This window comes from Eubalaena glacialis, chromosome 15, assembly GCF_028564815.1.
Source record: "Eubalaena glacialis isolate mEubGla1 chromosome 15, mEubGla1.1.hap2.+ XY, whole genome shotgun sequence".
NCBI lineage: Eukaryota > Metazoa > Chordata > Mammalia > Artiodactyla > Balaenidae > Eubalaena > Eubalaena glacialis.
The window spans coordinates 46013488-46037158 of NC_083730.1; the positions used below are offsets into that span (position 1 = coordinate 46013488).

The following is a 23671-nucleotide window of genomic DNA, read 5'->3' on the forward strand; positions in this document are numbered from 1 at the left end:
ACGTGGCAGCTACTACTTGGAAGCAAGCGCCTAAAGCCCCAGGTGCCTATGACTCTCAAACTTCCGCCACTCCCCCTCCTAATACAATATGGGACCTGAAAGTAAAAGATTGATACCATGATAGTGTTTCAGGGGCTCCTAGATATGAGAAGAAACAATAGAATATGAATTCAATGATAAATGATGGTGCCTAATCGAGAATCTCCACTGGACCCTATCCTGGTTGGAAGGATGAAACAGGAGTTCGGTCACAAAGCATCCCTCAGCAGAGCTGGGCAGGGATCTACCAAGGGGGCGATCCCTAACCGGGGTACCCTCCTATCTGTCACCAGCCACACTGGCCTCTGAAACCACGGTGAGCCTGGGACCTCCTCAAAGTCAGAGGCTGCACAGCTTGCTCCCCAGGGGCGCTAGAGGCTGCGCTTCTGCTGGGCAGGGCTGTGGAGCGGAGAGCTGTACCCAGAGCACCTTCAGCAGCACCAGTGGAACAGGGGTCACGGCTCCTGGGAGTAGAGGCGAGGAGGGATTGAGGATGGCATCCAGGTTGTCCACCTGGTCAACTGGATAGAAAAGAAACTGAGGAGCAGGGTGGGAAGGGGTTGCTGCTTCAGCTTTGGGTGTGCTGCATTTCAGGCCGTCCACCACGTGGGGTTCTGTTTGGCTGCACAGAATGAAAACCCAACTACAGCCGCATAGTCGAAAAGGGGTTTGTTTTCCTCGGTAACAAGAAGCCCAAAGAAGGCATTTAGGGCTTGTGCAGCTGCTCAAGGAAGCCATCCCGGAACCAGGATCGTTCAGGTCTCCTGCTGCACTACCCCGGTGGCTTTCGTCCTCATGATTATAACCTGGATCCTGTAGTCACAAGCATTTTTCCTGACTTCCAAGCAGAAAGCAAGCTTGGAAGTGTAAAGAGCAAAAGGCACATGCCACTGACTCTGTCCTTTTTAAATCCCTATAGATTTCCACTTGGCCAAAACTAGGTCACATGACCACCCCAGGGGCAAATGTCACTTAGGTGAGTATTTTCAACCCTGAACAAATCAGGATTATGAGCAAAGAAGAAGAGACACTGGATAAACAACCAGCAGTGTCTTCACGGGCACTTATGCAATATATATTCATTGCCCCAGTGTTGACCATAGGAATGCAGGCCATCCTGCTGGAGATATTTTTGATACATGAGTCAGAAGTTGAGGACAGAACTGAGCTCTAGAACAAGTCAGGTCATTAACTCTCTGGGATCACATCCTTATTCTTGCCTGTATTTTCAGTTGTCTCAAACCCATCAAAAATTTGAGAAGTGCTGCATATTATATTGCACCTCCTGAAAATGCATAATGCATATTAGTATATTAAAGGCTCTAAGAAATTCTCAGTAAAAACCTGTTTGACTATATTTAACCTAATATCTCTCCAACATTTCCCAGACCTTGCTTTGGAAAGCTGATGGAGGCTACTACCTTGAGATCATCTAGTTTAGTTCTTCATGGCCATGTGGCTCACTAAAAATTAAGCTGTTGGCAGGGTATAAGAAATGTGGGATCTCCACGCCATATAATAGTAAGTACAAGACCAGTTTCCTGGGCAAGCAACTTATGCAGTCACACAACTCCAAGCACTTAATCCCGTTCCCCATCCCAGGGGCTTCTAGGGCCCTACCTGCCCCTCAGGTCCTGACCATGGGTTCCTGTTGACCAATCAGAGGTCTTGGTAGCAGGAACCATTATTGTCCTAAGCTCTGAATGGACCAATCAGAAGGCTAAGTGATTGTGACTCATTGATGTTGGGTCCTGAGTGGACCAATTGGGAGCCTAAGTAACAATGACTCTTTGATGTCCAGGAGCCTGAGTAAACCAATCAGAGAACTAAGTGACAATAACCCTTTCATGGCCTCTGTCCTGGGTGAACCAGGTAACAATGACCCATTGGTCTTTTAGATCTTGAAAAGAACAATCCAGAGGTCTGAGATACAATGGCCTCTTTTTAATCTGGGTCTGACTGGACCAGCCAGGGGTCCAGATTTCTGCCAATAAATAAGGGTCCAAATACCAAAGACACCCTTTCTCCACGGTCCAGTGGGCCACTCAGTGGCTGCGGGGACTTCTGTAGCCAAGAGCCCCACCCTTCACTGATCACAGCACTGGTCCAGGGTTGATGGTGGGCATAGCTTGGGAGGGGGATTGTGTCCCTCCTGGGCTGCCAGTGTTTGCTGCACCACCCTCAGCCTTGCCCATGCCCAACTATTTTTTTATTTAGTGTCACATGGTTGGGGTAGGGTCTGGGCCTTCCACCTCCACCAGTCTTCCCTACTTTATTAAGTACCGGAGGGAATAAAAAAAAAAAATGCCCCAAACTTGGGTTAATGCTATGCTGTTGCCGTCTTGAGATTAATTTCCACAAGGGGCTCCAAATTTTCATTTTGCACTGAGCCCGGCAAACTATGTAGCCAGTCTCAGGCAAACAGGATAAAGAACAGATAGACATGATTCATATTTTTAGCCTTTTCCTATTCCAGAAGAAGGAGTTGCCTGCTAGTTGAAATACATTTGCCCTTCTTGCTGACATATATCAACATATACGAAAATATTAAAACATAGAACTGTTCTCTCATTCCTGTTAACACCCTTCCCCTACTCCTGTTTTTTCTTTCGGGGGGCGGGGGATGGATATGTCAAGTTTGTGTTAAACATAGTGAAAAAAGAAATTAGCCTCACTTTATCATAAATGGATATGAATGGGAATTTAAAACAAACTTTTTTTTAAACTGTAAAACAAAGGCACTAGTCTTTGCATTGGGGAAGGGAGTCATATTTTATTGATTATGTTCAACATGAAGTACAGTACATGGCCTATAGTGGATGCCCAGTTGACTGATTGATTGAAATAGAGCTTGATGAGTGAATGGATTTGACAAGGCCCATCCAGAGATTAGAGAAACTCTCTAGACAGCCAGAGCCGAGATTCAGGCACCTCCTGCAGACTCTGGTGAAGGCCAAGATCTGTTTTCTACCTTGAATCAATCCTTTTGTGTAGTTTGTTTGGGGTTCTGGAATTTAAACTTATTCCAGAGTAGCAGCTATCTCGTGACCATGAAGGCCCCCCTTCCCCAGTACATAAAAGCCACAACCACAAATCAAACTGGTCCTCCACATTGAAGGAAATACCTAAAAACAGGAACAAAACTGGTATAATTAGAGCTGGATTGGAGTTCCTCTCCATCAGGAATTTCTTTTGAAACGTCTGAATGTTGACAAGAAAGATAAGATGGTAGAAAGAGACTTACCCACAAGTCAACCAAGAAACGATTTTTTAAAAAGCTGATTTCTTTATCCTTAGCTCCAGACAAATATGTATAGTTTTTAAAATTTATTTTTCCCTGTTCTGCCACTTCCAGCCTAAAATGTATTTATACCAACAGCCCCCATCACCACAACCCCCATGAATGGAATGCAACAAGGTGTTACAGGAAAAACAAAGTGTTACCTTCCACAAAGGATGGTTGATGAGTCAGTATACTGCTCTGTCTAGGATAATCCACATCTAACTTTCTTTGACTTTGCAAAGCTTAAATAGAGTCTTGGGAGCAGTACAGAAGGAATAAAATTGCCTTTAGGAAGCAAGAACCACACTTTCATTTCTTTGAAACAGGAAAGTTAATCCCAACAGAAAAACAAAAAAAGCAACAAAACTCATATATTAGCAGAAAGAGGGAGATTCTTTGTTATTATTTGTCATGTGAAATGAGAAGATAATGAACCATCAGGGATTGACCTTTTCACTGGAAGAAAGGGTTGATATTTCGATTCCTTTTCTGAGTCAGGAACTGGGTCTCCTCCGTGGCAACCACCATAGCCATTTGTTGGTAGTGGGTGTTCGGTACTATCTGTTGGTTATTTGACGGGTGAGTGGGTGAGTGAGTGCATCGGTTGGTTGGTGGATTTTAATTCAGCAAGTCCTCTTCTTCTCTGATGTTATAGCAGCCTTTTTCTCATTTTCCTGGTCTTTGTTCTGTGATGCCTTAGGCTGGCTCTATCCTCAACACTGTTTGAACGAGCATGCAAGTCCCCATATGAGGACCGTAAGAGCCATTCTCCTCCAGAAGGTGATCTGGGGTCTAAGCTTCTCATTTTGTCTCTAGATTATAAGCTCTCATGTCTTACTTTAGTCCTGGTCCCAAGACTGCCCCACCTGCCCCTCAGCCTGTCCCACCCTAGTCAGGTTCAATAAATATTTCTGTTGTTGGACTGGTGAATATAAACAAATTAACCATTCCCATTCTGCTTTTGAAAACAAACTCTTCAAGTAGTGAATTTTTAGAAAAGATATGTCTTGAGATAGCCATATTTACCTATTTAAATTTTTTCTTAAATTTACAACTGAAGCCTACATTGAGTCTTACAATTGAAGCCTACAGTTAGTTTTCAGTCCAGCGAAATAATGTCATGGCTTAAAAAAATACAGGGCACACCATTTTCCTAGCTTTTTAGTTTTTCTTTTTCTTTTCTCATTGAAAAAGTCTGCAACTTAATATGTAATTCTTGCTAAATTATAATATGATTTTCTTTCTATGGTTTGAAACATTTGCCTCTATTAGATTTCCTTCTCTCTCTGTGTGAACAACCAGATGCATTGTGCCAGATTCGTCTCAAAGCAGATAGGACATCAGTAGTCACTTGGAGCATCTCCCACAGGCTATTTCAGAGAAGATCTCTTTACCAGTTCCTTCTTTCAAAAGTTTTTAGAGAGCACAAGTCTTAAAAAAAAAAAAAAAAAAAAGTACACACAGTATAGTGTTCTGCCTGGGATTTAGAGCAGACAGTCAAAGGTTAACAAAAATAGAAAGAAATTTAACTCATCCCATTTTATTGAAAGCAATTTCCAAGTAGCTTATTTGTTATGAAGATAACTTCATCCAAGCATTTATTTAATAGTTAATTAGCAGCATCTCTTAAAAGATTTCTGCAGCCTAGAAAACACAAGGCCATAATCCCCACTAATAATATCAACTGATGAACAAGGACGCAGCACCTACGTTTTCAGCTGATGATGTGGCAAAGATCATCAAATCCTGCAAAACTCAATCTAAAGTGAGTTATAAATCGTACAAATACCAGCTAACGGATAATGAGATTCTGTTCTAATGTTGATAATGTGCAATGTGTTTCCTGTTTCTTAAATAGGATATCTTTGACCATTTAAACAAGTCTTTAGCACCAAGCATCCACAGGCAAGAGTATATTAAAAAAGCCATTTTGTGTATGCCACTTGGAGGTAATGAGAAAATGCTTCGCAATGGGACACGCATAAGAGGAGACATCAATGTCTTATTAATAGGTAAGAGCACGCTGAGTTAATAGTGCATTGATAACTTATTTTTACTGTCCCCTCCTCACCACGCTTGTGTGACTCAGTGATGTAATACTAGCAAGAAAACAAAAAGCCAAACTAGCACAATTACTGTGTCATCATTTTCTTGTATAAAAAATGTGCTTGCCTTTTATTGAAAACATTTTTTATCCTTGAGAACGTCATATGACCTTTTCAGAAATATCCTGTGTCCAATACATCAACCCCCGACCCCAAATTCCCCACATATTTCCATACTACCCCTCCTTTTATCCAGCCCTAAATCCCAACTTTGATCTACTCAAAAATCCAATAAACACCCTAAAAAACCTGACTATTGTCTAAATCTCCCTCTAACCTAGGCTATTCCCCCATCTTTCCATTTTACCCTTTGAGGAAAGTCTCAAAGACCGTTTGGAATTTGAGCAAAGACTTCAAGATGCTTTTATACGAGAACCTCCAATTGGCAAAGTTTTATCCACCACTTTCTCTGTCCCTCTTGATGCCAGGCACTCAGGGGGATACAAAAATACATGTGACGCAATATCCGCCTTTCTGTCTAGTTGTGGAGATGAGATAAATAAATTCACTGAACTTGCATTTATTAAATACTTACTCCATGCCAGGAATTGCCAGCCACAGACAAAAAAAAAAAGGAAGACGCAAAGATTGTCCTTAAGGCGCTTACAGGAGAAAACAAGAGGAGAGACATGTAAAGAAATTATCAGTGCATCAAAGTGTTTTAGGTTCTATGATAGATGTATAAGCAGAATGTTAAGAGGGCAACGGTGGAAAAGTTTCCAAGAGAAGGATTTCAGCTTTCAACACTTCCCTTGAACGGTCATTTTAAGAACTCATTAGAAAATGTTCCTGAAGAATACCTCAGTATCTTCCATGTTCGGTGTTATAAATTACTCCGATTTCCACTTGATTGTCACCTTCAAGAGACATGACCAGACTTCCCAGAATAGCGTAGCCACACAATCACAATCTTGTACTTAAGCTGATTTGTAATCCTTTGCCTAACATTTTTTTTTATGGTTTTATTGATTGCATGTAAAGTCAAAGAGAGATGGAACTTTGTTCTGTCACCTGCTGTGTCCCCAGAGCCTAAAATGGAGCCTGCCACAAGGAAGGTGCTCAGTAGTATTTATGAAGGGGTGAATGGTAAAAGCGCAGGATTTTCTCAAATTGGCCTTGTGGCCAGCCCATTTTCCCTTTCTCGAATCTTCATATTTCACCCACCTTCCCTCCATCCATATCAGCCCTGACTCAATATCCAGTACTGTTCCACAGGGAAAGGTTTTACAGACTGCTCATCACACCCTCACTGAGACCCTCTCAACAGGCCCTAATGCTTTAGACTGGGTCACAGTTAGAACCAAGGCCTGTGACAATTGCAAAACTATTTGAGCTAAGTCTACACAAATATCCAATTGTAATACAATGTTTTAAATTTTTTGTTTTACACAGCTTTACAGTTTACAAAATATTGGCTATATTCCCTCTGTTGTATAATACATCCTTGAGCCTGTCTTACACCCAACAGTTTGTGCTGTAATATAATTTTTAAGCAAGAAATAGTATAAACTATGTAAGAAAATAAATTCTGGATAATAAAGGTTTTATCTTTTTGCTATAAGTTTATAGTCTTTTAGTTCAAATTTCACAAGGATTTGGAATTTGGGGTGATGGGTTTTGTTCATTGCCTAACATTATATGTCAAACAGAACGACTGCGATTCTGAGAAGAGGGAGAATGACACAATTATATTTGATAGGCAAGTGAAAAGTGTACCCTGAATATTATTTAGGCCTAACCAGCTATTAATAATGATCCAAACAAGATATTGTCTGTTTTAAAGCTTCTTTCTGAAAACTAATTCTTTGAAATGTGTTATTTACCAGGGCTTTGATTATGCTAATCTATTCAATTCAATTCTATGAATATTAACTGAGTACTTTCAAGCATGTGGTTGTGGGGAGGGGTAGAGAGATGAGGGGAAGTCTAGGAATGCTGTAAAGATGAATAGGAACCCCAAGAGTCCTATAACCTAGTATCTTACCATGTGTTATAGAATAGTTTTATATGGACATTCTATATTTTAAAAGAGCATGTTTCTCTTCACTTTGTGTTTTCAGTATTCAAAATGGGAAAGAGGTCAGAGAAAGCTTCCCCCTGTCCCAGAAGCACCTCTTCTGATGCAGGTTCACCCAGCCCCCCAAACTGTCGTGGTTCTAGTTTTCCTGGTCACCTTCTCTATGGGAAGATAAGCGGAGCATCTGTTGCACTGAGCTCAGAAGCAAACGTCCTCTGCTGCTCTTGGAGATAACATCCACAGAAGGCTGAAAATTAAAATAAAATAAACAGGGCTGCGGATTGTTCAAATTAGGCTACATGAAAGCCAGAGGAACAGTCTGTCATTTAGCTGTTAAATTAGACCACGGCTGCTGCCGATTTGAGAGCAGATGAATGAATGACAAGTGTTAATAAACCCGGGAAAAGGTGCAAAGTAAGCCACAGGGAAGCAAGGAATGCAGAGCAGATGGGCAATTGGATTTGAACAGAAGGAGAAAAATGGAATTTTTAGGTTGAGGTCTTTTTTTAAAAGATAACAATAACCTACATTTCTACAGATGGACTTCTTTGCTTTCTGAAAGATTTTTAAAGTTCATCTCTTTCCATTTGCTGTCAGAGAAGGAGGGCTAGGGGATGCTAGTAAAGAGATACAGATAAGAATTCCATGGGTAGGGACTTCCTTGGTGGCGCAGTGGTTAAGAATCTGCCTGCCGATGCAGGGGACACGGGTTCCATCCCTGGTCCGGGAGGATCCCACATCCCGCGGAGCAACTAAGCCCGTGCGCCACAGCTACTGAGCCTGCGCTCTAGAGCCCACGAACCACAACTACTGAGCCCACGTGCCACAACTACTGAAGCCCGCGCGCCTAGAGCCCGTGCTCTGCAACAAGAGAAGCCACCGCAATGAAGAAGCCCGCACACCACAACGAAGAGTAGCCCCCGCTCGCCACAACTAGAGAAAGCCCGCGCGCAGCAACGAAGACCCAACACAGCCAAAAGTAAATAAATAAAATAAATTTATTAAAAAAAAAAAAAAAGAATTCCATGGGTAAGAGTACTGGATGTTTTCCATAAATTTCAGAGAGCATTTATCACTTTGTACACTGAGTTATAATACATCAGCATTTTATAAGATTCGAAACCCAAATACAGGTCAATGAAATTAATCAATTAACAGTCTACCTCCAGTATGTTGAAATACAAAAGAACTATTCATTCGCTGCCATTTGGCAATGAACTGTAGGTGATAAATCTTGCTATTTTAAGAACCAAAACTTTTTCATTTGAAACTATTTGTTGAATGAATGAACGAATGGATGGATGAAATGGATTGTACAGTTGCACTCAGTAGCATTGAAAATAATTTCTGGGTGAACTTGTAAACAGAAGTTACACTGCAATACCATCATACAAGGACACCCTTGGGCGCTGAAATGTGAGTTGGAATCACAGCTTTACTTAGACGGTCCTCACCTGGAGGGTTGAACATTATGAATCAAGTCTAAAGGGCAGTGGGATTGGCCAACCAAGAGACTGTCATTAATGGTCACTGGGCACCTGCTCTGAGAGGACCCTAAAGGGTAAGTGATCAGACCCCATGATTGGCTTAAAAAAAAGCAGTACCAGGTTTCTGATAGGTGAGGTAGAATTGAGTTCTGCACATCCTTAGTAAGTCCAATATTTTTCCTCTGGGAAGCTCTCATGAACTCACATCAAAGTCCTAGGGAACAGGAATAAAGACGCAGACGTAGAGAATGGACTTGAGGACATGGGGAGGGGGAAGGGTAAGCTGGGACAAAGTGAGAAGGTGGCATGGACATATATACACTACCAAATGTAAAATAGATAGCTTGTGTCCGCCTAGAGGGGTGGGATAGGGAGGGTGGGAGGGAGACACAAGAGGGAGGAGATATGGGCATATAGGTATATGTATAGCTGATTCACTTTGTTATACAGCAGAAACTAATACACCATTGTAAAGCAATTTTACTCCAATAAAGATGTTAAAAAAAAAAAAAAAAGCCAAGTCCTAGGGAAATAGTGAAATGCAAAGGAAAAACCAAAACAATTATCCTTATATAAGATCCTGGGCTTCCCTGGTGGCATAGTGGTTGAGAGTCCACCTGCCAATGCAGGGGACACAGGTTCGAGCCCTGGTCCGGGAAGACCCCACGTGCCGCAGAGCAACTAATCGCATGTGCCACAACTACTGAGCCTGTGCTCTAGAGCCCCCGAGCCACAACTATTGAGCCCGTGCGCCACAACTACTGAAGCCTATGCACCTAGAGCCCATGCTCCACAAGAGAAGCCACCGCAATGAGAGGCCCGCGCACTGCAACGAAGAGTAGCTCCCACTCGCCACAACTAGAGAGAGCCCGCACACAACAATGAAGACCCAACACAGCCAAAAATAAATAATAAAATATAAAAAAGATCCTTATGCAACACTGGTAACACCGCCACACACTCTAGCATGGTTTCAGAGAACACAGGACAGCTCCAGCACATCAGCTGCAGTAGCAACCTTCCATGAAAGGACACCTTCAGGACAGCCACGTCCCAGCCTGGCATCACGGCTTAGCCACCGTGACACAGCTGCACCACCACCAGAGTCTATGAGCACTCACAATCAGTGATATTGAGCATCTTTTCATGTACTTACTGGCAATTTGTATGTCTTATTTGGAAAAATGTCTATTCAGGTCCTCTGCCCATTTTTAAATCCGACTGGTTTTTTGCTATTGGGTTGTATGAGTTCTTTAACCCATTATCAGATAGATAGTTTGCATATATTTTCCCCCATTCTCTAGGTTGCCTTTCATTTTGTTAATGATTTATTTTGCTGTGCAGAATCTTTTTCATTTGATGTTGTCCAATCATTTATTTTTGCATTTGTTGGTTGGGCTTTTGGTGTCATATCCAAAAATTCATTGCCAAGACCGATGTCAATGAGCATTTTTCCTATATTTTCTACTAGGAGTTTTACAGTTTCAGGTCTTATGTTTAAGCCTTCAGTAGACCCATTTCGAGTTAATTTTTATGAGTGGTGAAAGATAGGAATCCAGTTTCATTCTTTTGCATGTGAATATCCAGTTTTCCCAATACCATTTATTGAAGGGACTATCCTTTCCCCACTGAGTATTCTTGGCCCTCTATGAGGGTTTATTTCTGGGCTCTCTATTCTGTTCCATTGATCTATGTGTCTGTTTTGATGAAAGCACCATACTGTGTTGATTACTAGAGCTTTGTAGTATAGCTGGAAATCAGGTAGTGTGATGCTTCCAGCTTTGTTCTTCTCAGGATTGCTTTTTATAGGATTAAGTATAAGAAATTCAAATGTTATTTGTGTTACCAAGTCCAAGCCTGTACTGCTTGCTGCATGACAAGCCAATAAATGGAGAGACAGGTCGTTGGGGCAAGGAATAGCAACTTTATTCTGAAAGTCAGCAGACCAAGAAGATGGTGGGCTCGTGTCCCAAAGAACCATCTTGCCTGACTTAGAATTCAGGCTTCTTTTATACTAAAGGGGAGGGAGTAAAGCCAAACACTTCCTGGTTCTGGTCAGCCTCAGGAGGGGATGTGATGATTTCTATCTCCCTGCAGTTATTCACAGGTGGGCCTGGTCAGGATGTTTCTTATGAAGCTGACAAAGGTATTTTAGCTTAATGCTCATTACCTGGGAGGCAGGCTTCCCAGAGATGGGTCATTATGTATAATTTAAGCTTATAGGCAACATCCCTTTAGGGATTAACTTGTAATAGAATACAAAGGTTCTTCCCTATTACTACAATTCCCCACTGTCAATGTCCATTCCATAATCTTGTGGGAAAAGGGACAAAGACCACTCTGGCTACTTCCAGAGGCTACAAATATTCCTTAGAATCTTTAGTCAGTCCTTTATCTACAACTATTTGAACGTGATGAACCCCCTTAGCACTTTGTTCATTTGTAATTCAACTTGGGGTTCCCAAAACATGTACTAAATTCCTGTGTTGTTTATTTGGACAAAATTACACAAATTGGTTGACGCTTCTCCAGCTCCAGTGAAAAAACCATCTACTTCAGTTGGATGGGCAGACCTGTTGGAGGCAAATACGTGAACAGAGGTTGGTATAGAGCCCAAAGTTTTAACAAGTTGGCAACTGCTAGTTCTTTTAGAGCATTTACAGATTCTCTCACCTGGGCAGACACCTGGAATGGCCTACCATACAATATTTCAAAGGGGCTTAATTTAAGCCTGCTTCTGGGAGCCACTGATCCAGAGCAAGGCAACTGGCAAGGCCTTATCCCAAGTTAAGTTGGTATTCATTTTCTCAGTTTTTCCTGTTGATTGTGGTCTCCAGGATGAATGTAGTTCCAATGCCTTAATCCAAATCAGGGGATAATTTCCTTAAGAAGGGCTTTAACCAATTAAAAAGTACTGATTTTAAAAAATAACTTAGAAGACATTGGGACAGCCAAAAGGCACAGGAAAAGACGTTCAACATCACTAATCATTAGACAAATGCAAAGCAAAACTACAATGAGGTATCACCTCACACCAGTCAGAATGACCATCGTCAAAAGTCTACAAACAATAAATGATGGAGAGGGTGTGAAGAAAAGGGAACCCTCCTACACTGTTGGTAAGAATGTAAATTGGTGCAGCCATTATGGAAAACCGTATAGAGGTTCCCTAAAAAATTAAAAATAGAGCTACCCTATGATCTAGCAATCCTACTCCTGGGAATATATCTGGAGAAAACCATAATTTGAAAATATATATGCACCCTGATGCTCACTGCAGCACTATTTACAATGGCTAAGGCACGGAAGCAACCTAAATGTCCATCAACAGAGGAATGGATAAAGAAGATGTGGTACATACATACAATGGAATATTACTCAGCCATAAAAAAAGAATGAAATAATGCTATTTACAGCAACATGGATGGAACTAGAGATTATCACACTAAGTGAAGTAAGCCAAAGACAAATATCATGATATCGCTTATATGTGGAATCTAAAAAGATGATACAAATGAACTTATTTACAAAAAAGAAATAGGCCCACAGACATAGGAAAAAACTTATGGTTACCAAAGGGGAAAGGGACAGGGGGAGGGATAAATTAGGAGTTTGGGATTGCCATATACACACTACTATATATAAAATAGATAAACAAGGACCTACTGTATGGCACAGGGAACTGTACTCAACATTTTGTAATAACCTATAAGGGAAAAGAATCTAAAGAAGGATATATACATGTATAACTGAATCACTTTGCTGTACACCTGAAACACAACATTGTAAATCAACTATATTTCAATTAAAATTTTTTTAATAATTAGAAAAATAAAAATAACTTAAAACTGCTACACACAAAACAAATTGCTCACAAAATATTCTCCTTTCCTTCTGAAGGTTTTACGATGCATTGTTATCATTAATCAGTCTTTTACTATTAAACTTAAATGGCCAATTGAGACAATTCTGAGACCATTCTTCCACCATTGATTAAGACTGGCATAACGGCCAGAGCGGCTGGGACAGCTAGCTCAAAGGGAGGGGTTAAGGTTTGAAGCAACATATCCTCACTCTCGTTCCCTTCCTTTTCTTATTTTCCCTGATGTAATAGCACAAATGCTTGCACATAAGAATTTCATCATTCTTCCCTGCTCTTCACAAAATAGCTAAAGAGTCATTCAAAAGCCACTGTAAAACCATAAATAGCAGTTGATCACCTCTAACCATTAAAAGGTTGCCTTTTTGCTTTGGCATCAACCAACTGGGATTACAATGCAATTGAAAAGAAACTTGGTTACTGCTGTGACATACAACAATTTAAGATAATTACTAAAACTATGACTGATGGGACTTCCCTGGTGGTCCAGTGGTTAAGACTCCGTGCTTCCAGTGCAGGGGGCACAGGTTCGATCCTTGGTCAGGGAACTAAGATCTCACATGCTGCACAGTGTGGCCAAAAGATAAAATAAAAATTAAAAAAATTTTTTTAAATTTTTAATAAAATAAAATTATGACTGCTATCGTTTACCAGGATATACTAGAACTTTAGGAATTCCATATGATTTCCAGAATGTGTACATTAATAGCATTTACCCACATGATACAAGAAGTTTTATCACACTTATTTGATGATGCTGCCCACATAATTTAACATACCAAATAAGCCTAATTAGTTTAATATTTCTCTCTCTGAGATGGAGAGAAAATAATTTGAGTTGTTCCAGGGACCCTTTGGAAAACCTCAAAGTTAGCTAGAGGTCAAGTGAACTTCATTTAGAATTTGATCTTTGGGAAGTTTGTCAAAAATATCAAAAAGTTTTAACCACCGATAATAAAAGAGCTCAAAGGCAAGTACAGATCACTTAAACAAAGAAACTCACAATCTATTACCAAAAGCAGTTCAATATTTTAAGAAAACTTTGTCCTCTTAGAGAACCAAATTCAGGTTTTGTGCCACTTTACCTTTAAGATTCATTTTCTTAAGTTCAATCTTAGCCAATCCTGACTATGCACAAAACTCTTTCAGTGTTCCTCCTCCACAAACTTTCTGTATCCATATTACTCTGTCCCTCACTTTCTTTTCCGTTCAGAAACAACCAGCTCTAGGACAAAACCACCTTTTTCCCTTTTACAAAATGCATTTTCATTCCTCATACCTTCTCTGCTGAAGACACACATCCTACATCTTTGCATACTGAAATGTTTCCCTTATAATTCTTAACCTTAAAACCTTAATCTCTAGTGAAAACCAAGAAGCAAGTACTTGTAAACTGTCATACCAGCATTTCCTGATTGACAAACTCTCTGGAGAAGGCAAAGATAGGCAAATGTAGATATGCCCAGCAAATAATGTTCTAATATTTTATCCTATTTGAAATGACCCAGATAGTCAATGAATTCTCTTCATTTAATTTAGTTTAGTTTCAAAATACAAAATCTTGAGACTATTTTACATAGACATTCCCAAAACGTAATTATTTCTATAGAGTTTACCTAAAACTCTTAACTCATTTACCTCTATTTTATTTACTCAAAAGCGTTATCATATTATTTTTCTTGCTGACATATTTTGTAACAAGAATAATAAGGTCTTATTTAATTTCTAGTAAACCTAAGTACAATAAAAGTATTATGCTTAACGTTGATGACTCAAAAGACATGTCTGTATTAATCAAGCCAACAAGCTTAACTTAACTCTGATACCAGATATTAATTCAATACTGAATATTTCCTAGATCATGTGAACCCAAAATTCATTCTGGCCAGTTTTTTATATGAGTATATATATAAGCACTTAATTTCCTTTAAGACAATTAATTTTGGAAATGCCACACAACTATTAACACACGTACAAACACACAAAAAAACACAGGGACCTCACAGTTCCCGTTCCAAAATTTCAGCCATGAATTGGGAACAACAATGTAAAACCCACCAGTTACAAAAGAGGTTGGATTCAAATTGGGTTTCTGGTAGATGGGACAAATCAAGGTCAGCTGTCTAGATGGCTAAACACTTTTTACTAGTATTTATGGAAAAGACACTTATTTCTATGTGTAGATTTTGGTGATTTTAGGAACCAAGTAGAACGTTTCTCTTCTTCCTGGGAATGTCTCACTCTTGGACAAGAACAGACAGGTTTTTTGTTCTTTCCCTGTTCCTTTCCTCCATTAGTAAAAGTTTTAAATATCGCAAAACCGATTTGGCTGTAAATGGAGAAACGGAACCAAACAAAATGAAACAAAAAACCTAAAGGACAAACAGAAAATCCTAAATAAACCCTCAAGTTCAATCTTGGGGTTTTACATATACCTGTGACACAGGAGACCATAAACGATGTAATTAACACAGCAAGGGTAGCAGTACATGGTACACAGAGTCCCAGGATAACCCTGCCTAAACCACTTGTGGAGATCCTCACAGGTACTGTGGCCACACAATGTAACAATAAAATATCATCCTCTTCTCACCCATGGGTTCATAGCTGTAATCAGATCACTTATCCAAAATGCGCCTCAGAGCACTTTCTTTAGGGATAGTTGAAACATTCCCTATTTTTAAAGACAGAAATTCAAGCCAAAAAACCACAAACGGCACACACAAATGCTAGCGTCCAAAGAAACCACAAACCGGTTCACAAACTGGGTAAAAGTCCAACAGCTCTTTCCTCTCTCCAACAGGGTACCCCACTCAAATACAAAAAAAATTGGTTTATTCCGGAAAAAAAGCCCCAAACAGAGAGGAAATAAAGCTCCCGGCTGTACACACCAGAGCAACTTACCCTACTGTATGAAGCCCCTCGGTTCCCAAATGTCGATTCTTCGCTCCAACTGCCAAGCCCTGGGGGAGCCGGTGCCACTTCGGGGAATTTTGAAGAGAAGATCCTTAGAACAAGTGGTCCCGGCAGCTGCTAGGGCCCAACTGGGGTTGGCCAGCCACAAGCAACAAGGCTCCTGGCTGGCTGGGCCAAAATGTGGTACTGAGTCCAAGCTCGTGCTACTTGCCTCACGGCAGGCCAATAAATGGAGTGATGAGTTGCAGGGGCAAAGGAATAGCAACTTTATTCAGAAAGCCCGCAGACCGAGAATATTATAGACTCGTATCCCAAAGAACCATCTTGCCTGAGTGAGCATTCAGGCTTCTTTTATACTAAAGGGGAGGGAGTAAAGCCAAACACTTCCTGGTTCTGGTCCGCCTCCGGAGGGGATGTGATGATTTCTATCTCCCTGCAGTTATTCACAGGTGGGCCTGGTCAGGATGTTTCTTGTGAAACTGACAAAGGTATTTGAGCTTAATGCTCATTACCTGGGGAGGCCGGCTTCCCAGAGATGGGCCATTAGGTATAATTTAAGCTTATAGGCAACATCCCTTTAACGATTAATTTGTAACAGAATACACAGTTTCTTCCCTATTATATTTGGGGTCTTCTGTGGTTTCATATGAATTTTAGGATTTTCTATTTTTATAAAAAATGGGATTGGAATTTTGATAGGGATTGCATTGAATCTATAGATGGCTTTGGGCAATGTGGACGTTTTAACAATATTAAATCTTCTGATCCAAGAATACATGACATCTTTCCATTTACTTGTGTCTTCCTCAGTTTCTTTTATCAGTCTTATAGTTTTCAGTGTACAAATCTTTCACCTCTTTGGTTAAATTTATTCCCAAATGTTTTATTGTTTGTTTTGTTTTGTTTTATTGGGGTATAGTTGCTTTACAATGTTGTGTTAGTTTCTGCTGTACAACAAAGTGAATCTATTATAAACGGGGCTGTTTTCTTTGTTTCTCTTTCAGATAGTTCACTGTTACTGCATAGAACTCAATTGATTTCTGTATGTTAGTTTTATATCCTGCAACTTTACTGAATTTGTTTATTAGTTCCTTGGTGGTGTCTTTAGGATATTCTTTAAATAGGATCACATCATCTGCAAACATAGACAATTTTACATCTTCCTTTCCAATTTGAATGCCCTTTATTTCTTTCTCTTGCCTGATTGGTCTGGCTATGACTTCCAGTACTATGCTGAGTAGGAGTGGCTAGAGTGGGCACCCTTGTCTTGTTGCTGATATTAAAGAAAAAGCTTTCAACCTTTCACCATTGAGTATGACCTTAGCTGTGGACTTGTCATATATGGTCTTTATTATGTTGAGGTTACTGTTAACGATAACTTAATTTTACTGCCCAGGCTAGGGAAACGTATGCTATCCTGTTTTCCTCCAGTTTTTCATATACTTTTTAATGTTTAAGCCTCTAAACAGTTGCAAATTCATTGCAGTATATAAACTAAGTATAAATCTAAATTAATTTTCCCTATCCTGCTATCCAGTTACCACAATAATCTTAGTAATGACTTAGGAAGAATTTATAGTGAGTTTATATTGTATTATAGTCAGGGAAGCAGGAATTCTCAAGTCCACCTCTGTCAGCCATATCCATCCAAGCCTTCCCTCAGGCTCCCCAAAAATTTGCTATAAGAAATAGCAAAGAAGAAAGTATCACTTTGATAGAACTGAGCTAGTGTCTAATACTCCCAGTGTATCCCTGTGATGAAACTGGGCTGGAGCATGCAACTGGGACCTCTCAACTAATGCCTGCACCAAAAGCCTGAGATAATGCCAGATGCAAGGTACAGCAACATAGTGATCTGTACCCTTGGATGTGTATGTAGAGAAGAGGGAGACCTGGCAGGCCCTGAGTCCAGTTAGCCAAGTACATGGAAGATACTCAGCCCTGGAAGCAAGGAGGCAGAGAGGCAAGCTGAGGGCAGAATTACCCTCTGGTTGCCATATAGCTCCTGTTCTGTCATACATTAATTTTATAATATATGAGCAATGGAATAGAATCCTTTGGGCAATTCTTCTTCTTTTAACTCAGTAGTATAATGTTTTGGTTTTCATTACTTTCTAAAATGTTTCAAATATGATCAATTTTATGTAAATATGTACACATTTATAAATTCATATTGAGCCCTTTTAGTGCTCTTGGTGACTATCAGATTGTCAAGTTCTATTTTCTATTCTGTTATAAATTCCCTTGATAATGCATCAGTGATGCATAAACCTATGTATTATATTTAGTTAGGATTATTGTCTCCTTTATTTAAAATTCTCAACTGGGAATATTATGTATCTGTCCATTTATTCTTGTCCTCTTTTATTTTTCATGTTAAGCTTTTTATGATTTTCTTAAATGTTGTGTGTCCTGAGTTAATTCTCAGTAATTCAATATTTGCACAAAGAAAAAAAAAGAATCTTTCATTATCATTGCATATTTTAGCATTATGGCACACACATACAGTAATAAATCTTCAATATTTATGTTATATATACAATTAGGAGAACTTATTACCTCTGGCAATTTTTTCTAGATTCTTTTGAATTTTGCAATAACTGACTAATAATTACAAAATTAAAATGTTTATTTCTTTATTCCCATTATTTACAATTAGTGTGTCCTTTTTAACCATCATCAGAATTTTTAGATGGTAATTAAGGCTTTTTTTTTTTTGTCTAATAAGACTATCTCTAGTGCTAGACTAAGCAATGTTTTCATTTCTACAAATCTTAACATATGCAATTTTTAAAACCAAATGGAAAGAAACATGATTAAGTATAAGAAATTCAAATGCTAAATAGAGTGGCAGTCTTTCATTCCTTTTAATGAATGAGAAAAAGATCTCTAAAGAATAACTATGTGGGATGTATCTCATAATCACCAACTTTGGGGGGCCATTAACTACTTTCTTTTTCCCTGAAGTCTTCCAGAATAATGCAGCCTATGAATGGGGGTGGGGAGCAGGGGAGGAAGGCAGGACATGGTGGGAAGGGGGTTCTGATACCAGGGTTGATTGTGTCTTGCAGAAGAATATGTAGCAGGAAATCACCCCCCAATTCCCTCCCCAGTACCTCTGTTTTTTGTCTTTTTTCTTTTTTTTAAGTGTATAATTTGATATATTTTTAAGGTTTTTTTTTAAAAGTATAATTGACATATAATGTTATATTAGTGGTTTGTCAAATAAAGAAGAGGATAACTAATGAGTCTAATTGTACGGTCATCTGGTTAAGGAATCAAACCTGGCCTGTAGCATAACTGTATAAAACACAATCTTATCCTTTCTTTAAATTTTTAAAAATTTTTATTAAATTTTTTGGTCATTCCAACATCAGTTACCTATAGCAGGCACAAAATAGAGTGGGCATCCAATCCACAGTGATTTCCCAGCATCCATTCCATCCCGTTCCTTTGCCACAAGTGTGTGCACTGAACCAGACTGGGCTGAACAGGGCACCTTACCCCTGGCCGCAAGAAACTGGCACATAAGCTAAGCCATGGCAGTCAAAACCCTTCCCCAGGATACTGCAGAATGGGGCTGGAGGCAGAAAGCACCACATCCTGTCTGCTGCGGCAGAGCCGTTAGGCCCTGAGTCTGGCAGCACCAGCACCCCGTCCCCTACCACAGAGGAGCTGGTTTGGTAGAACAAAGCCAGCACACACAAAGAGGTGGAACTGGGATGGCTGAGAACGAGACTCGGTAGCACACATGTTCCTGATTCCGTTCACTCCTGGGGCCAGCTCGAACCCAGCCTTCCCAAGGTCAGAATTTGCAAGCCAATACAGTCCCCATTTGCTTAAGCAAACTTACGACTCTTCACTTATAAGCCAAGGAGTCCTGAATTATACAACCAAAAGTCAAGTTTCAACTCAGCTGTTTCTAGAATTTATCTTTCTTACTTCTCTGGAATTCCACTGGGATGTCTGTGACTAAACAGCAGTTGTGCTTCCTTAAAGACAGCTACACTTTCTTTCTCATTTCTCATAGACTCTGCCAGGGAGCAGTGGTTAAATGCCTGGACTCTTGAGTCAGAAGGTCCTGGTCAAATTGTTACCCAAAAATTGGGTTCACCTCTTGGTGGGTGTCGAGCCAAAAGACGTAACCAAATCAAAGAGCAGGAGAAGGAAGGATTTATTTCTTGCAGCAGGTAGGGAGAACACCAGGGATCTTTCCCAGAGCAGTGCCTCCCCAAATAGCAAAACTGGGGAAATTTCAAGCTAAAGGTATATGCATATTCATGAAGGGGTTTGGGTGGTGTATGCATATTCATGAAGGGGCTTGAGCAGAAGAGAATTCAGCATAGAATTGGGGCGAAGTTTACCAGCATCCAAGCTTCAGCTGATTGAAGTCAAGAGGGTCAGAAAAGGTTAAGATCATCATCCCTTAAGTTCCAACCAGTCTGGGGTCTCAGCAGGTCATTACCATCCTCCACCTGGATGGGGGGACCTTAGTTCCTGCAGAACTCAGATATGTATCAGATTGGTATGATATCCCTTGAGGAGGAAACAGGACCTTGTTTTATTGCTGAACTACTGTTTCTTGAGTGCTTTTCCCTTGTTCCTGAATTCCCTCACTTCCCTTAAGATCATTAATTACTGAGACCTGTTCAAGGTCAGGCATGCATGTGGCCAGGCTTAGATCACAAAATGCCTTAGGCCAAAAATGGCTTCTCCTATGTCAGGAGAGCCATGCCTGGTTCTCTTTCTCCAGGGACCCCCCTACCCTATCTGTTTATAAAATCTCAGCTCGAGGATTTACTAGCTGAGAGATCAAAGCCCAGGGGTGACACCTGAAGGAAGTGGTCTGTTTAAATGGGTTCTATTTAATGGGGAGTCTCTTTTGTGGGCTACTTGTCGATTGGCATATCACATAGTTTATGAATGCCACTAGTCAGTGGACTCTGATAGAATTCTCTCGAGAAAACATTCCCATCTGTCACTCAGGGCCATCATTCTTTAGCTTTCCCTTCCTTCCTTGTTCCTTCTTATATTGTTACTATAAATGATCCAAGAAATTATAACCAGAGGCAGCAGCAGCCAAAAGAAGACACAAATTGGAGGCAGATAAAGAGGATTAAGAATAGAAAATAGATAAGTTTCTTGGGATTGTTAGAGCTTCCAAGGAGAGAAGTGTATTCAATTCTTTTCTGATATTAACTACCTTTTTTATAGTTATCTTAATATTAGCTTAGGAGGTTTCAGGCTATGAAAGTTAATTCATGAAATACTGCTGAACTTTGGAAGCAGAGAACACCCTTGTGAGTCGGATGAGGGGTCTGGCTAAGGTTTACAGATAAGCAAGGGTTTGTTGTACATTGACGACAGTGCAGCTGCCTTATCAGTTAGTGCATTATCACACCATCCTGACAACCCCACGTGCTCCTTACATGTGATAGTTTTCCAAGGCTCCATCTAAAAGGAAATGTTGCATAATCCTAGCTGCTTTGGAGGGTACCAAATCACTCTCATTAAGGTTTATGAAGACTGAGTCATTCCCCAGAAAGGGGACACCTTTGATCTAAAGCTACTCATTCAGAAAGCTAGTCCTTAAGGACCTGGGGATGACTTTGTTTTGTTGGTTATACAGTTATCAGAAAATGACGACAAAAACTTAAATCTTTTTATTGTGACCATTAGAGTAAGAACACAAGTCAACCCAAAAAAACATGTAGTATTTGAAAATACTTGGAAAAGGAAAAAAAAAAACAAAAAACCGGGACTTCCCTGGTGGTGCAATGGTTAAGAATCTGCCTGCCAATTCAGTGGACACGGGTTCGAGTCCTGGTCCTGGAAGATCTCACATGCCACAGAGCAACTATGCCCTTGCACCACAACTACTGAGCCTGTGCTCTAGATCCCTCGAGCCACAACTACTGAGCCCGCGAGCCACAACTACGGAAACCTGCACACCTAGAGCCCATGCTCTGCAACAAGAAAAGCCACCGCAATGAGAAGCCCATGCACTGCAACAAAGAGTTGCCCCCGCTCGCCGCAACCAGAGAAAGCCCGTGCACAGCAACGAAGACCCAATGCAGACAAAAATAAATAAATGAATAAATAAATAAATAAATATATATTAAAAAAAAAAACCCAGATAGCTAACTCAACACATTATCTGAACTATATACACTTGAGGTAGTTATATGAAAGATGTACAAATAAGATTCCTTTTTAAAAAATTCTCCTCACAGTTTAGATGTCCTAATGTAGTGACTGGGAACCTGCAAACAATTTAATCACTTACAAAATTAAAAATATCTAACCTTTTCCCTCTTCCCCCTGCGCCTGCCCGTGTATGACTTTTCCAAGCCTCTGGAAGACCTATTTCTGTGGGGTCCATGTGTGGCTAGACAGGGAGCGGGGAGGGGAGCTTAAGATATTCTCGGAACCTGTTCTAGCCATCAGCTCTGGAACAGAAGGGCCTACTGAATGGCAGAAACCGGAATCCAGGCCTTACGTCTTCAGGAGGTCAAGAGCAGTTAAAAGCAGAGATGAGGAGAGCCTTAAGTCTGAGGCCTAGTCCTTGGATTGGCAGGTCAAATAATAAATTCCTTGGTAAAGCAAACTCTTCAGTCTGAACAACTCCTCTGTAGTCTCAGTCACACTGTTAGATTCTACCTCACATTCCCACACTGATCATTCTGCTCCCAATTCCGACGTCAGGAGCGGGCGCGCGGGGAGGAGGGGCAGGCGTTCCCCACACCGCCAAGGAATTCTCCTTCACCAGCTGGCTGTCCTACAATTCAACTCCGTTCTGACACTATCTACCCGGATATAGCATCAGACGCCACAAATTAAGGACTTAGTCCTACCTCAGATGTCAGTTGCAAATCCAGGTCGCCGCCCACGCTTCTGATCCAATGACCCCCTCCTTGGGTTGGATTAATTTGCTAGAGGAGCTCACAGAACTCAGAGAAACATTTTTCTTACTAGATTACTGTCTTATTGTAAAAGGATATAACTCAGGAATAGCTAGATGAAAGAGACGTGTAGGACAAGGTATGGGGAAAGGGGGTGGAGCTTCCATGCTCCCTAAGCAGCCCACTCTTCCCATCCTGCCATGTGTTCACCAACCCGGTTGTCCAAACCACAGCCTTTTGGGGTTCAATGGAAGCTTCATTATATAGGCACAAATGATTAAGTCATTAGCCATTGGTGATTGATTCCACCTCCAGTCCCACCTTTCCCTGGAAATCAGAGGGTGGGATGAAAGTTCCAACCCTTTAATCTTGGTCAGTTCCCCTGGCAACCAGCCCCCATCCTTAGGTGAGTTCCAAAAGTCACCTCACTAACATAAGACACCTTTACAGTTCTCATCGCTTAGGAAATTCCAGGGTTTTTAGGAGCACTGTGGTGGGAACAGAAGACCAAATATATATTTCTTACTAGAAGTCACATTATCACACATACTTACCAGAACAATTTCTTTTCTGTTTGTTCCACAAGTAGAGGTTTGGTTTAGTTTGGCTTTGCTTGAAAATTTTCTCCTTAAAGATTTAACGTATGTTCTGTATAGATAGTACTTAAAAGGCAGATCAGATGTATCATCTCCCACCCCTGAGGTATGGCTGGCTTTTCAGTGGAGTGTGTTAAAAAAGAGACAGCAGGCCCCAAATGGAGTCACTTGTGCTAAACTTGCATCAGCAAACCAAGACTCAATACCTAACTTAATTGCAGTTTCAACCCCTCCGCTCCCCTGCCCACCCCACCCGGCCAGAAAGGTAACCTTTAACCAGTCAACCTGGAATCACCTGGTTAGCATTGGTGAGGTCATCTGCCCCTTCTGTTCCCTCTAGGAAGGTGACCTTGCCTAAAACAATGCATTCTTTGCTAATAATTTTCTTCTTCTGCCCCTTTCACCTTTAAAATCCTTCCCTTTTCTACAGCTTGGTGGAATTCCTT

At 40.6% G+C, this 23671-nt stretch overlaps 1 protein-coding gene across 1 annotated transcript in view; it reads right to left on the minus strand.

The window, feature by feature from the left end:
* Positions 1-378: 378 nt before the first annotated feature.
* The window catches only part of MEP1B (meprin A subunit beta), a 59407-nt gene continuing 36114 nt past the window's right edge, over positions 379-23671 (minus strand). Inside the window, exon 15 of the mRNA XM_061169233.1 lies at positions 379-576. Coding sequence (XP_061025216.1) covers positions 379-576 — 198 coding nt within the window. The remainder of the gene's footprint in view (positions 577-23671) is intronic.